Source organism: Mytilus trossulus, chromosome 1 (assembly GCF_036588685.1).
Source record: "Mytilus trossulus isolate FHL-02 chromosome 1, PNRI_Mtr1.1.1.hap1, whole genome shotgun sequence".
In the NCBI taxonomy this organism is placed as follows: Eukaryota; Metazoa; Mollusca; class Bivalvia; order Mytilida; family Mytilidae; genus Mytilus; species Mytilus trossulus.
The window spans coordinates 86,416,444-86,434,225 of record NC_086373.1 but is presented as its reverse complement, the minus strand read 5'-3'; the positions used below and the strand labels follow the sequence as shown (position 1 = coordinate 86,434,225).

Genomic DNA, 17,782 nt, shown 5'->3' with positions numbered 1-17,782 from the left:
AAGTTATATATATTGGTAAATTTCAAATACACATATTTAAAAGTAGTGTGAAGTAGTTCAAATATTACTTTTGGATTACCTCCCTTACGCTGCTTTCAAATTGTCTTAACTGTCCTGCTGATTTTGACAAATCTTTACCTTTTTGGGATTGAAAAAATCAACTTGTTAGAATTAAATTTTGACACAAATAGCTCTGTTTAACATTTTTTCTCATGTCTTTAAGGCAACTTAAAACAATTATTGTCTAGTTACCATGAACTTTATAATTGGGGCCAAATATGGCACCTACCAAACTTACTCCTTTACCAAAAATAGACTTATTAGGCCGTTGGTTTTCCCGTTCGAATGGTTTTACACTAGTAATTTTAGGGCCCTTTATAGCGTGTTGTTCGGTGTGAGCCAAGGCTCCCTGATGAAGTCCGTACATTGACCTATAATGGTTTACTTTTTTATTTAGATTGTTATTTGGATGGAGAGTTTTCTCATTGGCACTCACACCACATCTTCCTATATCTATGAAATGCAGAAAAATGGTTTATGGATTCTAAATCAATTACTTTAAAAGTGATTTCAACCTCACTTGGAGATATGTTCACAAATCAATGCCATAGTTTCTAAAATTATATTTTTTACTTTCTGTTACAATATTACTGCCTGATATCATAACTAAAAAAAAAGAAAAAATATCTTAAAGTTAACACAAAAAATATAATATCAGCTAGGTCATTATAAGATTGTGCCTTTTATATTGGGATTGTGGGGCAATGGAGCTTGCTCTATAAAGGTTTTGAAAGATGAATTCAAATGTTCAGAGAATAACAAATTGCTGTTAGGCCTGTAGAAATTTTCTTATAACAAAGAAATCAAGTTTTCAATTTAAAAAAAGATTCCACAAAAATTGGTACTAACATAATAAATAAATTTAGAGTATATGGAAATACATTTTGTACTATTACTTTATCATATTTTTTTCATTAGGTTATATATTCTATCAGTTGATTGAAATTTTATATAAATTTTATTTCTAGGTTAATGCAAGGCTGGTTGTTTCATTTTGATTCCTCATTTTGGCATCCAGAACAGATCAGAGCCATGCTAACATCAGTCCCAGAGGTATAGTCACATGGTTGTTTCAACACAATCTTGCTTATAAGAAGAATATATAATAGAATAATATTATATATTCAGACCAAAATGTGATCAAGAATAAGCGATAAGAACTTTTTTTTTAAATTCAGGATTCATTAAATTTTGGAAAAATAGAAAATATTTCAATCAATGGATCTAAGTGTAAAGATTTTAAAATTTACACTAAATTTTAATGAAATAAAATGTAGAGAACTCATATTTTAATAAAATAGTGTGAAACTTAATTATTTCTTTTTCAGGGAAGAATTGTTGTGCTTGACTTATACTCAGAAGTTGCCCCAATTTATACTTATACCGACTCCTACTATGGACAGCCATTTATATGGTGTATGCTTCATGATTTTGGAGGAACGTCAGAACTCTATGGGATATTGGACAAAATTAACACAGTAAGTTCAGATGTAGCATAATCCTTACATATCTCAACACGAAATACATGGCAGTTAAGCGATATCCATTCGGGTGCTCACTGCAGCAAATTTTTTATGAAAGGCACATAGTTTAACAAATCATTTACTGTATATTGCAAAATACATGGATCTTTGCTATGTAGTTCTAATTTTGGGAAGAATATCCAGTATAAAAGTAGACTTTTTATGTGCTAATTATGGTGCAAACTTAAACTACTTGAAATTTTATATTTGTAAGATATATCGGTAGGGGTTTTTGTTATTCTATTTTCTCTTTCTTGGTTTATTTTAGGGACCATTTGAAGGTAGAAATATGACTAACAGTACCATGGTTGGTTTAGGACTCACACCAGAGGGAATAAACCAGAATGAAGTTATTTATGAATTCTTCTTAGAAAATGTATGGAGGAAACAACCAAGAGATGTTTCTAAATGGTGAGATAGTAGTAATGATAAATTCTTATTTGAAAGTTTTTGTGGGTTATTATTATTGATAGTTAGTATTCGTTAGTCTTATACTCAATGTTTGTATGTCAGTTGTTGATGGGGTTTGATGTGACTTCTGATGTGCAAAGGATTTCAATATTCTGTCTCCACCTGGCCCAGTGAAAGAGTGAAGGAAATTTTATAAGTAACAGTCAGACAGGATAAAATGCATGCATTTCTACTGATTTATTTATCTGTTATGTTTTATTCATATTTAGCTTTGTTTCTTTTAAATTGATAGGATTTCTGATTATACAACTAAAAGATATGGGAAATACAACAAAATAGTAGACTTGGCTTGGCAATATTTGAAGGTAAGATCTGAACAGTATACTCTATCTTATCTGAAGTCGGCAAAATAAATAGTAATATTATTTTAGCATCAAACCTTTACCTATATGTTTAATGTAAATTTTATCATAATTATAAATATCCAATGTAAAAAGTATTTGCATATCGTATAGTAATAGTCATGAAAGTCTTTCTAAACCATGGTTACCATGCACAATTGGATATTTTCAATATTTTTCAATATTACTTTGTATATATGAAGATGTGGTGTGAGAGCCAATGAGACAACTCTCCATCCAAATAACAATTTTAAAAAAGTAAACCATTAGAGGTCAATGTACGGCCTTCAACATGGAGCCTTGCCTCACACCGAACAACAAGCTATAAAGGGCCCCAAAATTACTAGTGTAAAACCATTCGAACAGGAAAACCAACGATTTAATCTATACATGTATAAAAAAAAAAAAAAAAAAAATGGTATATATTCCTTCTGAATAATTTATTGCAAGTAACATGTTAATTGCTACTCCATATAACATATTTAATGATGTTATATGTGCATGGTAGCCATCAACTATATATCCATATATCCACTCACCAAAAACAAGTCCCTCTAATTCAAGGGGGAAAAATGAGATATTTCTAGATGAAGATTAACAGTAAGCAATTACCAGTTTGTCGGTCATCAACCAAAATTAAGAACTGTGATCATATTTTTTATTTTTAGGGTGGGTATAGATCCTCGATAAGTTCCTGTAAATACAGTTGTGCAGCATTTCAGGTTGTAACCACTAATGTAGTATTTTTTACATTGATTTCATTTTGATTGACATTTTAGTCAAGTGTATACAATGATACAACAAATAATGGTGACCACAGATCAAGAAGTATACCTACAAGTCGCCCACAGTATAATCCTCCACTCAAACCTTATGTAAGTATACACAGTAGTTGACCTTGGTTTGAATAACTAGAATAATTAGAATTATATTTCATTCAATAATGATAAAACTAGCAAAAAATATTTATATGCATATATCCAGCACTGTGTTCCCTTAAAATTTTGTCATAATTTTTCGTAAACTACAATCAGATATATTACTGAAATTTGAAATCAAACTTTATATTAAGATAATTAAGATAATGCTATTCTGTGTGAAGCTCAATCACTCATTCACTTCTTTTTACCTAATACTTACAGCAGGGGCAACAATAGTGAGCAATATAGCTCATTATACAACTTTCTTCATCAACTCACCTAATACTTACAGCAGGGGCAACAATAGTGAGCAATATAACTCATTATACAACTTCCTCATCAACTCACCTAATACTTACAGCAGGGGCAACAATAGTGAGCAATATAACTCATTATACAACTTCTTCATCAACTCACCTAATACTTACAGCAAGGGCAACAATAGTGAGCAATATAGCTCATTATACAACTTTCTTCATCAACTCACCTAATACTTACAGCAGGGGCAACAATAGTGAGCAATATAGCTCATTATACAACTTTCTTCATCAACTCACCTAATACTTACAGCAGGGGCAACAATAGTGAGCAATATAACTCATTATACAACTTCTTCATCAACTCACCTAATACTTACAGCAGGGGCAACAATAGTGAGCAATATTACTCATTATACAACTTTCTTCATCAACTCACCTAATACTTACAGCAGGGGCAACAATAGTTAGCAATATAGCTCATTATACAACTTTCTTCATCAACTCACCAAATACTTACAGCAGGGGCAACAATAGTTAGCAATATAGCTCATTATACAACTTTCTTCATCAACTCACCTAATACTTACAGCAGGGGCAACAATAGTGAGCAATATTACTCATTATACAACTTTCTTCATCAACTCACCTAATACTTACAGCAGGGGCAACAATAGTGAGCAATATTACTCATTATACAACTTTCTTCATCAACTCACCTAATACTTACAGCAGGGGCAACAATAGTGAGCAATATAACTCAGTATACAACTTTCTTCATCAACTCACCTAATACTTACAGCAGGGGCAACAATAGTGAGCAATATAACTCATTATACAACTTTCTTCATCAACTCACCTAATACTTACAGCAGGGGCAACAATAGTGAGCAATATAACTCATTATACAACTTCTTCATCAACTCACCAAACAATGCCTCATCAGAAATCTATCATTACTTAATGTAAATACTATCTTTTATTAGGTAAAATTTCTATACTTTGATTTAAACTCATTAGCTTAAAAAATGTGTTTATTAAGGTGGTACCTAGCACTACAGGGAGATAACTCTGTAAAGTCAGCTAAACTTTTTAATAACGTTGTGTTGTAAAAGGAATATTCAGCTTCTAAATGATCAAAATTGGTGTTTGTCAAATTGGTATATATAACGAGTGTAATTTTTCTGACAAAACAGTTGGTTAAAAAAAAAAAAACTTTTTATATTATTGTTAAAGAGTGTCAAAGTAAATACTTTGACAAAATTTTATGAAAATTAAACAAGCAAAATTAATTTTAGTGAAAGTGTTGGGTACCACCTTAAGAAAATATATTCAATACATTTCATTTGCATTCTGAATCATAAATATTGAGAAATGATGATGATGCTTTATTTTATATAATAGTTATGGTATGATACAGAAGATTTATATCAAGCCTGGGATCTATTTATAGATTCAGCTGACCAGTATAAGAATAACTCGTTATTTCAGTAAGTCTGAAAAATAAATACTTGGTACTTCAAACAATTAAAAGCTTCCCTACCTGGGAAGTCTAATTTTAGGTTAGCTTCCAAATGTTTCCAGAACTTAGTAATATTATTAATACATCTTTAAAGAGCAAGGGCTACTAATTTATTAAAAAATCATGGTTCTTTGTCCAATGATATGACGATTTTTTGGAAAATGACGCAGTCATTGTTCCATAACTGCCGACCTGATTTCTCTGCCTACCGCACTTGGTTTCGTATTTACTAATTTCAATACAAACTGGAATGTGCTTGTGTTATCATTATGCATGAGCATTGTGTAGTAATCAGCCAGGAACCAGTTTACAAACTAACTGGTTTCTGTTTGTATTCCACTACAGTCCAACAAAGTGTTGTAGTTTGACAGGAACCAGTCCAGAATTTTGTAAACTACAAAACATAATCGGTTATTATCATTCCGTTTTGGTGTTCCATACCGACTTATATGGTTTGAATAAGCTTAAGACCCTTCAAACATTAATGTGATAGGTATATTTAAGACTGTTTTACAAAAGGATGAAACTGTTTTGCTTTAAAAGTCGTACTATAGTGATATATGTTATGTACGGATTTCCACTCTCACCGGTTAATTTCTTCTTTTACACGTGCTTTTGAAACTTCCTGTTTAAACATCGCAAGTTTAAAATTGTTTTTTGAGTGAATTAAACTTATTTTAACAATCACGAAGCGTTCGGGAATCATTTCAAGCAGTTTCTTCTTCTCTTTGATGATGGAAAATAGGTTTTCTCAAGAAAATACCGCAAACGATCGCAGAGGAAATGAAACGTACAAGTCAAGTCGGCACCTGGTTAAATTGGCATCTAGTCAAATCGGCACCTATTTGACGTCACTTCGGCTTCCAATAATATTTATTATAATATTTTCTATTCAATTAATTAATAACTGTTACCAAGTACATAGTGAATATAAGGTAAACAACGAAACCAAAGTGAATATGTTGTTGTGTATAAAAGTAAACAACGAAGCTATTGTTTTAACCATTAGACAATTATTAAAATTAAATGGAAAACTATGAGTCCCTTTCAATAAATCAAACTTTCATGCCAAATAGTTAGCAAATTTAAGGTGGGTTTTTTTTCAGTAATGTTTAAACAGCATTAAACAAACATGCATAAAAATATCCAATATCTCATGTATTAGTCCAAATAATAATGACGTCTGACAAGGCTATTTTATTTTTTTCTGGGACGCCTTCCTAAGACGTTCGTAGGAAGGCTTCCTAAGAAGGCGTCCCAGAAAAAAATTAACATAGCCTTGTGGTCATAGGAAGGTGTCCCAGAATAAAATTTAAAAAGCCTTGCCAGACGTAATAATTATTTGGACTACTCATATATATCATTAAAAATACACCAAAAAATTCATGTAGTTGAGAAAAATAAATACATACAAAATGTACATGAACATCCAAAAAAAGTGAAAGTTAGTATTAACTCTTTTTGCTTTAAAAATTTACAACTGCATTTAAGTATTGAATGCTTTTTTTGTGTAAATTCATTGAGGTGTAAAAGCGTTGACCGAAGTACTTTTTGTATGAAGTGCGTAAGCGTAAGCGCTTCATTCTAAAAATGTGCACACGGTCAAAGCTTTTGCAACCCTATGAGGTTACAAAAAGAAACATTCAATACTTTTAATTACTTTTTTTAGCTAGGATCATGAAAACACGAATTTTATAACTTTTTTATTCAATTCATCTGTGCACTTTATTGTGGGACCACGTGTTATCATGAATGAATAGTTTTATTGAGTGATGCAATTGCTTGAGGAATAAGATGTGATGTGCAGTTAGCCAATCAGAATAAAGTATTATAATGAAACATATATCAAATGTAATTATAACAAAATACATTATGTTGTAAGAGTTATCTCCCCAAACACTGTTTTTCTTGTGGCCATCTCTCCTTCGTAACCGTAAAAGATTTTATTTTACCAAATTGCTCGTTACATATTTAGGATAAGAATATTCGTTTGAACCATAGCTCTATGGGGACTCCATATGAGAGTTATTCCCCCTTTTTAATTTGATTCAAGCGATATGCATTTTCAACTGGTAAACCATAACTGATAGAGACCTAAGGTCTTCATGAGGTCATTGGTACTAAAAATGAAAATGAGGTCAATGTCAAAGGTCAAGGTCATATTATAAATTTTGATTTTGGCTTATTTTCACTTCTTTTCAAATACTGTATGACATTTTGACAAATAATTTTTCATAAATTATTAGTTGCGACATGTCCTTACTTGTATATTTTGGTTGAAAGGCTGCGCATACAATAAAAGGGAGTTTTTGTCCATCTTACATTTAAAATTACGCGTCAAGTGGTAGTACTCATTAACCAAACATATTAAAGACCTAGGATATTTTGATTCAAGGTCCATGGTTTGTGACCTTGAAATTGAGGTCAAGGTCATAGGTTAATAGGACGTCATAAAGCCATAGGAACTAACATTTTAAACTGATTTTTCATATTTCAATATAAAAATAGATCTTTTCTAGTGGAAAGACTTCAATTGTTCTCTGAACAATTTGTTTTTAATTTACTTCATATTTTGTGGGAGAAGGGGGTTCAGACTATGTGGTATCAGGTCTGTTCGCGCCCAACACACGTTCACACCCAAGGTTCGTTCGCACTCTACTCATTCGCGCCCAATTTTAATTCAAATTCAAGAAAATCATGATTGTTGTTTTAAATTGCTTTGGTGTAAATACTGAATGTATTTATAGCTTGGTATGAGTAAAACATTGAAGATTTTAAAGGAAAAACACAAAAGATAATTGTTTTTAAGCCCTTTGATCTGAAACAACGAAACAATAAAATATAGGAACCAAAATATAGCAATCCACTATTATAACCAAAACATGATAAAATTTATTCATCACACAGAAAAAAAAATAGTCAGAATCTCACTTCATTATGAAAGAGGTCAATGAAACAAAGTATAGCAATACACTAACCAAAACATGATTAAGAGTTATTCAACGCTAAATAAAACGTTGACAAAATACCACTTTATTTAGAAAGGATTATTATTATCTTTAACAATACGCTATCCAAAACATGATTAAGATTTATTCAACACAAAAAAAAAATGCTGTCTCACTTTATTTTGAGACAATGACAACAATTATACTTATAAGAAAACACTTGCTTACAGAGTTATTAAACACAAAACCAATTAAGATTAGTTGCGAACATGTAGGGTGTGAAAGTGAAAGGGGGCGAACATGAGTTGGCGCAAACGTGAATGGGCGCGAATGGACCCGGATTCAGCCTATGTACCAGTGAGAAATATAGAAGCCTTTCCACGGGATTTATTTGTACAATTCAGGTAGTCTTGACCTATTCATTTGTCTTAAAAAAAAAACCCAGCCAGTTGGCACCTTCACTTCACACACACACATATACGAATATCAATTATATGCTTACGAGACATGTTGCATTGTTAAACAAATTACGGTATGTGAAAATCAAGACTTGCATAAAAAATATCCCAATATTAGAGACAGTGGCGTCATTTTTCTTCAGAGCTTTCAGCTCTTTGATTATACTAACTTGACTCAAAGAAATTGTTGCTTTCAGTAATGTAATGAATATTCTTTATATTCTCTATTTTTATGTATATTTTGTATTGTATTTAGGTATGATTTAGTGGACATATCAAGAAACAGTCTCATGATGATATCATTAGAGTATTATAATAAAATGATCGCTGCTTATCAAAACAACCAGACCAGTAATTTTGGGTCAGTATGACATTTTTGGATTTTAATTGGTTCACTTAGTCAAAATGGGCTAGTTTTGGCTATTTCTGTCACTTAAAGTCTATTGCTCATTTATCTATTTTTATCTGTCATTTTTTATGTTCTTTAAAGACTTCACGGATAGATGACATAGATTGAAAGACACCAGACTTGAACTAAACTGATGAAAACAGCTGATATCAGCATATTTCGTCAAAATAAACTTAATATCTGCATATGGTTGTCAATAAAATACTAGTGTCTAAATCATATGTCAGACCCTGATATATTTGAGAAAGCTGTAAATATAGTTATACCCCTGCTTTAAAAAAGGGGGGGTTTACTGTTTTACCTCTGTCTGTCCATTAGTTAGTCCGTCAGTCAGTCAGTCCGTCAGTCCGTCCGTCCGTCCGTCCGTCAGTCAGTCTGTCCCATGAATATTTTACATTTTTTACACTATTTATTTATTCGTCGCATTTTTCTCAGGAACTACAATACAAGGATTTCTGAAATTTGGGTTCAGGGTTTATCTAAGTCAGCTATACCATGTGATGTGTTTTCAGATTGATCACTTGACAACTTCCTGTTTACCGAACACTTGTATGATTTTACACATGATAGCCAAGTTGAAAATTTTCGTCACACTTTTCTCAGGAACTACAATACAAGGATTTCTGAAATTTGGTTTCAGGATTTATATAAGTCAGCTATACCGTGTGATGCTTTTTCAGATTCATCACTCGACAACTTCCTGTTTACCGAACACTTGCATATTTTTACACTATTTATATTATTCACTTGCGGCTTGGGTATCATCAGTGAGCAGTAGCTCGCAGTTTCACTTGTTAACAGAGACTACCAACTACCATCCATCAATTTGTTTTAAAATGGTTGGTAATACTAATTTTAAAGTGAAAAGCATGAATTGATAATGTAACTTTTCATGTTTATTTTTTTTATTTAGATAACTTTTAGTGTTGATACCTTGCTGGCAAATTTAGGGTTAAGTTGGATATAAGAAAGTGTTGTCCACATTTATATCAAGATTGTTTTTTCAAAAGTGTTATTTCTTCATTTTTGAGCCATTTCAACTGTCAACTCACTGTACTTTTATAGATAACATAAACATGAGTCAATATTTTGCAATGTTGTAATGAGAGTTATACCTGCTCTTTAGAGTATTGTGTTTTGATTTTACTTGGAAGAAGTGCATTATAAATCAGATTAAACCAGGTTTGTACAGAAAATGCTAGTACCATGACTGAAGTATGTCAGTGGGTTATTTGTAGTACATTTGGTGGAAAATAAAAATATTTGAACTCAAATGACAATTTTTTTAATCAGAATTGACCTTTCCCGATAAAACTTACAACTTTTTATAAGACATCTTGATGTAAAATATATGCTATGGATAAAGCTGTGGCTTATCTTATAATGTAAAATGTCAAGATCTAAAAAAGTGACACTTTTATACAAGTTGTGGATATCAGTTTTAGTCCTGTTGTTTTTTTGTTGAGCCTGCGACTTTTGTTGCAGAAAGCTTGACATAGGGATAGTGATCTGGCAATGGCGGCAATGGTGTGGCATTAGCTAACTGCTTAAAAGGGTTATACTCTAGAAGGAGGAAGTCCTGGATCCTTCATACTTTGTATATAGATGCCTCATGTTATGAAGTTTCTGTCAGTCACATGTTCAATGTCCTTGACCTCATTTTCATGGTTCAGTGACTACTTGAAAAAAAAGTAAACATTTTTTGGAATGTTAAATTCTCTTTTAGTTTAAGTAATAGGATAACTATATTTGGTATGTGGTCCTCATGCCCACCAGACAATTATTACTTGACCTCAACCTCATTTCATGGATCAGTGAACAAGGGTTAAGTTTTGGTGGTCAGGTTCATATCTCAGATACTATAAGCAATAGGTCAAGCATAGTCAGTGTATGGAAGGACTGTAAGAGGTACATGTCCAACTTGCAGGTGTAATCTGAACTTGACCTCATTTTCATGGTTCAGTGGTTTTAGTTAAGTTTTTGTGTCTTGGTCTGTTTTTCTTATACTGTATGCAATTGGTCTACTTTATTAGGTGTATGAAATGATTGTAAGGTGTGCATGTCTAGCTGGCAGGTGCCATCTGATCTTGACCTCATTTTCATAGTTAAGAGGTCAAAGTTAAGTTTTTGAGTTTTGGGTCTGTTTTTCTGATACTTAAAGCAATAGGTCAACTATATTCGGTGTAGGGAAATATATAATGATCTATGTGTCAGTCATGCAGGTTTATCTGACCTTGACACAATTTTCACGGTTCATTGCTCAGTGTTAGAATCGTTAGCTGTACATATCTGCTGGCATGGTTCATCTGACCTTGACCTCATTTTCATGGTTCCTTGGTCAAAGTTTAGTTTTCTAGGTTAATGTTAAGTTTATGTGACAGTTGAAATAAAGACTTATATTTAGGACTATCAACATAATATCAATGATTAGTAAAGAAGGCGAGACATTTCAGTGTGTGCACTCTTGTTTTTGACAAGAACCATTAAATAAGTAAACAGAAAAACGCAATTGTGGGAAACTGGTTATGTAAAAAACAAACCAGTTACATGTATTTGGCATTGATTTTTTAAGATTATACAGTAAGATGGAAAAGTGGAAAACTTCTTATGTTGAAAACAACTTGAATATTCAATTACTTTAATTTGATAATATTTTTTTTCAGATTATACAGTCAGATGCTTTTGAGTTTACTAAATGATATGGAGACATTACTGGCCAGTGATTCACATTTCTTACTTGGGAAGTGGATAACTGCAGCTAAACAATGGGCAAATGACTTTAATGAAGCAATTCTTCTAGAGTTCAATGCAAGAAACTTGGTTTCATTATGGGGACCTAAAGGGGAGGTTGGTACTAAATATAACAATGATTTCCTAAACTGCCCATTTGACTTTGAAATGGCCTACCTTTTCATTTAGATAACTGGTTGCATTTTTCAATGATAAACCATTTATTGTATGACATGGTACATCATATTCAGTTAACTACTCTGAAACTAATGGACCAATTTGAAAGAAATTTGATGATAGTTTGAAAGAAATGAGTCTTATGATCCTGTCTGCCAACTGTTATGGCCAACATAAAAATAGAACATTAATTTTAAATTCAAGTTTCATCTTGTATCTTAAAAACTGCTTTTATGGGTACAATTCTTTGAAGACTTGAGGAAAACGGTATTTTCATGGATATTGCATTTTATGGTTTTGCCAAAGTCTGCAGAAAATATTTTCTACATAGAATATTGAAAATATTTTACGCAGTGTAAATGAAATCCATAAAAATTGGTATCCCATGAATGATAATGAATTTTAATTATTAAGAACAAATTGAATTCTTTTCAGGTATTGGATTATGGTCGTAAGCAATGGTCTGGTTTGTTGAAAGGGTAAGATTATATCAATTTGATTATTGTCATGACTGAGTATTTCTTTAATAACTGTCATTAATACCAGAACACAGTCTAAGACCATTAATACTAGATCACAGTCTAAGACCATTAATACCAGATCACAGTCTAAGACCATTAATACCAGAACACAGTCTAAGACCATTAATACTAGATTACAGTCTAAGACCATTAATACCAGAACACAGTCTAAGACCATTAATACCAGATCACAGTCTAAGACCATTAATACCAGAACACAGTCTAAGACCATTAATACCAGAACACAGTCTAAGACCATTAATACCAGATCACAGTCTAAGACCATTAATACCAGAACACAGTCTAAGACCATTAATACCAGAACACTGTCTAAGACCATTAATACCAGAACACAGTCTAAGACCATTAATACCAGAACACAGTCTAAGACCATTAATACCAGATCACAGTCTAAGACCATTAATACCAGAACACAGTCTAAGACCATTAATACCAGATCACAGTCTAAGACCATTAATACCAGATCACAGTCTAAGACCATTAATACCAGAACACAGTCTAAGACCATTAATACCAGATCACAGTCTAAGACCATTAATACCAGAACACAGTCTAAGACCATTAATACCAGAACACAGTCTAAGACCATTAATACCAGATCACAGTCTAAGACCATTAATACCAGATCACAGTCTAAGACCATTAATACCAGATCACAGTCTAAGACCATTAATACGAGATCACAGTCTAAGACCATTAATACCAGAACACAGTCTAAGACCATTAATACCAGAACACTGTCTAAGACCATTAATACCAGAACACAGTCTAAGACCATTAATACCAGATCACAGTCTAAGACCATTAATACCAGAACACAGTCTAAGACCATTAATACCAGAACACAGTCTAAGACCATTAATACCAGAACACAGTCTAAGACCATTAATACCAGAACACAGTCTAAGACCATTAATACCAGAACACAGTCTAAGACCATTAATACCAGAACACAGTCTAAGACCATTAATACCAGATCACAGTCTAAGACCATTAATACCAGAACACAGTCTAAGACCATTAATACCAGAACACAGTCTAAGACCATTAATACCAGATCACAGTCTAAGACCATTAATACTAGATCACAGTCTAAGACCATTAATACCAGAACACAGTCTAAGACCATTAATACCAGATCACAGTCTAAGACCATTAATACCAGATCACAGTCTAAGACCATTAATACCAGATCACAGTCTAAGACCATTAATACCAGAACACAGTCTAAGACCATTAATACCAGATCACAGTCTAAGACCATTAATACCAGAACACAGTCTAAGACCATTAATACCAGATCACAGTCTAAGACCATTAATACCAGATCACAGTCTAAGACCATTAATACCAGAACACAGTCTAAGACCATTAATACCAGAACACAGTCTAAGACCATTAATACTAGATCACAGTCTAAGACCATTAATACCAGAACACAGTCTAAGACCATTAATACTAGATCACAGTCTAAGACCATTAATACCAGAACACAGTCTAAGACCATTAATACCAGAACACAGTCTAAGACCATTAATACTAGATCACAGTCTAAGACCATTAATACCAGAACACAGTCTAAGACCATTAATACTAGAACACAGTCTAAGACCATTAATACCAGAACACAGTCTAAGACCATTAATACCAGATCACAGTCTAAGACCATTAATACCAGAACACAGTCTAAGACCATTAATACCAGATCACAGTCTAAGACCAGTCTTGTTTCATGTTGTTGCAAACATACAACATGAAAGAAAAGCCAAATATTTCAGCCTGAAAAGGGGAGATTGACAATGGTTTAACAATGGTTTAAAAATTGCACAAAACAACCACTGGTTGTAATGGTTATGTGATTTCTCTTGATGTAGGGAGATAGCAACGAAATTGATAGACATGATTGATTGATGGAGATTGATTCAGCATTATTGGCTATTTTGTGATGATCATTTTGTTTTTGGTGGTGGAAGATGCAGTGCTTGCAGAGAACCAATCTTTAGCAGGAAAGCTAGTCAATTAAGATTGGAAATGAATGCACCTGTTGTAGAAGATTGGAATTGAATGCACCTGTTGTAGAAGATTGGAAGATTGGAAGATTGGAAACAACATATACCCAAAATACCATTTTTATGTAAACAGTCTTCTTTGGAAACTTATGGTTAATTAGGAACCAGTACAGCAACAGACAGACATGTTACATCATAGCTTGTGCAAAAAAAACTATATCTTAAGCTGTAAAATAAATTATGAACAACTAAATGTATTAAATATACTTTATTGCATTTAATGATATTAAAGCACTATTACAATAATTGATTTTTACACTAAGAACATAAAGTTTTTGAAGCACTAAAATACAAAAGACATTTATACTGTTGGAAATCTTATGCACAGTGCAAAAGAACATGTTATTGTTCATTATGTTTATAACAACAATATAAATAACACACTGAATTAGAGTGATTCACCAATTAATAATTTCTATGATAGTATTCTGTGTCATCTTCTTGATAGCTGATATAGGAATCTTCATAATGGTAGGAATCTAGCTGTTCATAATGAATGGCATATTTATAGTCAATATCTACTTGATGGTCTTCATAGTGGTCATAGCTTATGGTATGTGTCTGCTGGTAGATATAGCTGATGTCATCTCCATGGAAGTAGGCATCATGGCTGATATCATGTTGCTGGTGATGGTTGTAATGGCTGATATCATCATGTTGGTAGTAGTGGTCATTGCTGATGTCATCTTGGTGGTAGTGTAATGATACTTTGTATTCATCAGGTGTCTGTTGTATCGTCATGGTAGGAATCTGATCACCATTGATGTTCTCTAGGCAATTCCAGAAGTATTCGGGTAGTAAATACAAGTAGTCTGTAGTACTAGTGTTGTCATAGTCAGCTCCTGGTCTATATACAAGTGTTACTTGTTGTTCTGTACATGATTCTTCATTGTAGACTGTTAAATGTAGACCTCTAGGTAAGGATTCAAGGTACACATTGAAGTCATTTGGTAGATTGCTGTCATGAAATGCCATGTTGTGTGTTGTAGAATTAGCTTAGTTATGGTTTGATATTGTTGTAGACTGAAATTTATACAACTTAAAAACTTAAAGCCATTTGAGTAATCATTCTCATTGGTTCAAAATATTTGATGTATAAACAGAAAGAACCATAGTGATTGGACATTTCAAAACAAACAATGATTTCATTGGACAAAATAAAGTTATCTTTTGTTTGCAAAATAAACACTCCTACTCATGACCAGGTATTTGTAATTTCAATTGCTAATGGAAATATTTATGTTTTCATAGTGTATCATGTATCATGTGATCACAGCTTGTTGTTTATATTGTTAAAAAACACCACAGTGTTCTGATTGGTTTTGAGTTAAATTTATGCTAATGGCTTCTCCAAGCTTCAGAGTAATTAGTTGTTTGATGTAGTAGTTGTAGCTTGTGTTTCTTTGTTTGCTTATTTTTAATCGTGATTTTTGATGATCCAATGTATTGTGGTATACAAGCTTATAATTGAAAGAGTAATTTTTAATTATTAATATGGGTCTGGCTTCTAAGATTTTAAACAAAACAAGTCTTAAAATAATTATAACTTGCATCCCTTTGATTATCTATAATTGATTAATAATTTGGATATATATTCAAATAATTTGAATTCTTTTTTTTCTGAAAGTGGATCTTTAATCAGAAAAAAAAGGAAATATATTATTCATTAACACTAATAAAATATATTCTGGTACTAACATTTATATTTAAGTAGGTATTAATCTTTATTATTATAGAAACATCAACACTTGCAATTTATTACACACAAATATTTGACAACAATACATTATAGATTCTAATTATACATACCAAGGACTTATATAGACGTCTATATACGTCCCTGTACATACACAGTAATATATATTATATATTTTTTTATTCTACAACGTAAGTTCACGAATCTTTTATAAGTGAGGGTGCTATCTTTAGTCAAATTCAATATACAGAGAATCACAGTTTACCAAGGACGTACGAGCCGAGGTATAATTGTATTAATGTATACACCATGTATGGGAATATGTCGGACCCCTTCTAGGATTTTTCATATTTGTAAAAGTCAGATGTGTCTATCAAAGAGTATAAGATACTTACATTTTCATGTATAAACAACAAACACACCTATTTACCAATTTATTTAATATTTATAAACAAAGAAAGCTCAGTTACAAATGATGGAATAATAAGTTCATATATATTTCTTTTTTGTACTTTAAATTAACCAAAAGACCAGATGCTCCGCAGGGCGTAGCTTTATATGACCGCAGAGGTTGAACCCTGAACGGTTGGGGCAAGTATGGACACAACATTCAAGCTGGATTCAGCTCTAAATTTGGATTGTGATTAAATAGTTGACACAGCATAGGTTTCTGACACAGAATGAATGTGTTCTAATGAACTTAAAATTTTTGTTTTCTCTTACAGCAATTCACTATGCTGTTGAATATTAATCCTCTCAAAAAAATGTTTGAAGAAATTTTCTTTTTATTTATGAAATTTCAAATGAGAAAATTGAACTCAATTTTTTTAATCACATCCCCCTTTCCCTTATTCCAAAACTAATCTCAATTAAAATTTTTAATGGAGTTTATAACAATAACTACTCATTTAAATACATCATAAAATATTAAGATGTAAAAAAACTGCTTGTTATCACTGAATAATAAAGATTATTTTAATTTATCAGTTGGTAGTAAAAAGTGATTATACATTGTATATAACAAAGATTTAAGTTAATTCTGGACAAAGAAAGATAACTCCAATTAAAAAAATATTCTTGCAATTAGATATTTCTTGCTTACTATTCTGGACAAAGAAAGATAACTCTAATTTTAAAAAAAATTGCTATTTCACAATATTGATATAGATATTTTTTGCCATTGTGCAATACTGTGCAATTGAAAAGACTTGCTATTGCACAATACTTAATATAATAATTTTAGATCCTGATTTGGACCAATTTGAAAACTGAGCCCATAATCTAAAATCTAAGTACATGATTGGATTCAGGATATCAAAGAATGCCAAGATTTCAATTTTTGTTAAAATCAAGTTTAATTTTGGACCCTTTGGACTTTAATGTAGACCAATTTGAAAACGGGACCAAAAGTTAAGAATCTACATACACAGTTAGATTCGTCATATCAAAGAACCCCAATTAATCAATTTTGGTGAAATCAAACAAAGTTTAATTTTGGACCCTTTGGGCCCCTTATTCCTAAACTGTTGGGACCAAAACTCCGAAAATCAATACCAACCTTCCTTTTATGGTCATAAACCTTGTGTTTAAATTTCATAGATTTTTATTTACTTATACTAACGTTATGGTGCGAAAACCAAGAAAAAAACTTTTTTGGGT

The 17,782-nt window shown here is 31.9% G+C and overlaps 1 protein-coding gene across 1 annotated transcript in view; it reads left to right on the top strand.

The window, feature by feature from the left end:
* The window catches only part of LOC134687972 (alpha-N-acetylglucosaminidase-like), a 33,203-nt gene that overhangs the window by 10,435 nt on the left and 4,986 nt on the right, over positions 1-17,782 (top strand). Inside the window, exons 12-20 of the mRNA XM_063548440.1 lie at positions 1,029-1,113; positions 1,389-1,538; positions 1,852-1,994; positions 2,287-2,359; positions 3,175-3,270; positions 4,977-5,062; positions 8,757-8,861; positions 11,573-11,756; positions 12,252-12,295. Coding sequence (XP_063404510.1) covers positions 1,029-1,113; positions 1,389-1,538; positions 1,852-1,994; positions 2,287-2,359; positions 3,175-3,270; positions 4,977-5,062; positions 8,757-8,861; positions 11,573-11,756; positions 12,252-12,295 — 966 coding nt within the window. The remainder of the gene's footprint in view (positions 1-1,028; positions 1,114-1,388; positions 1,539-1,851; positions 1,995-2,286; positions 2,360-3,174; positions 3,271-4,976; positions 5,063-8,756; positions 8,862-11,572; positions 11,757-12,251; positions 12,296-17,782) is intronic.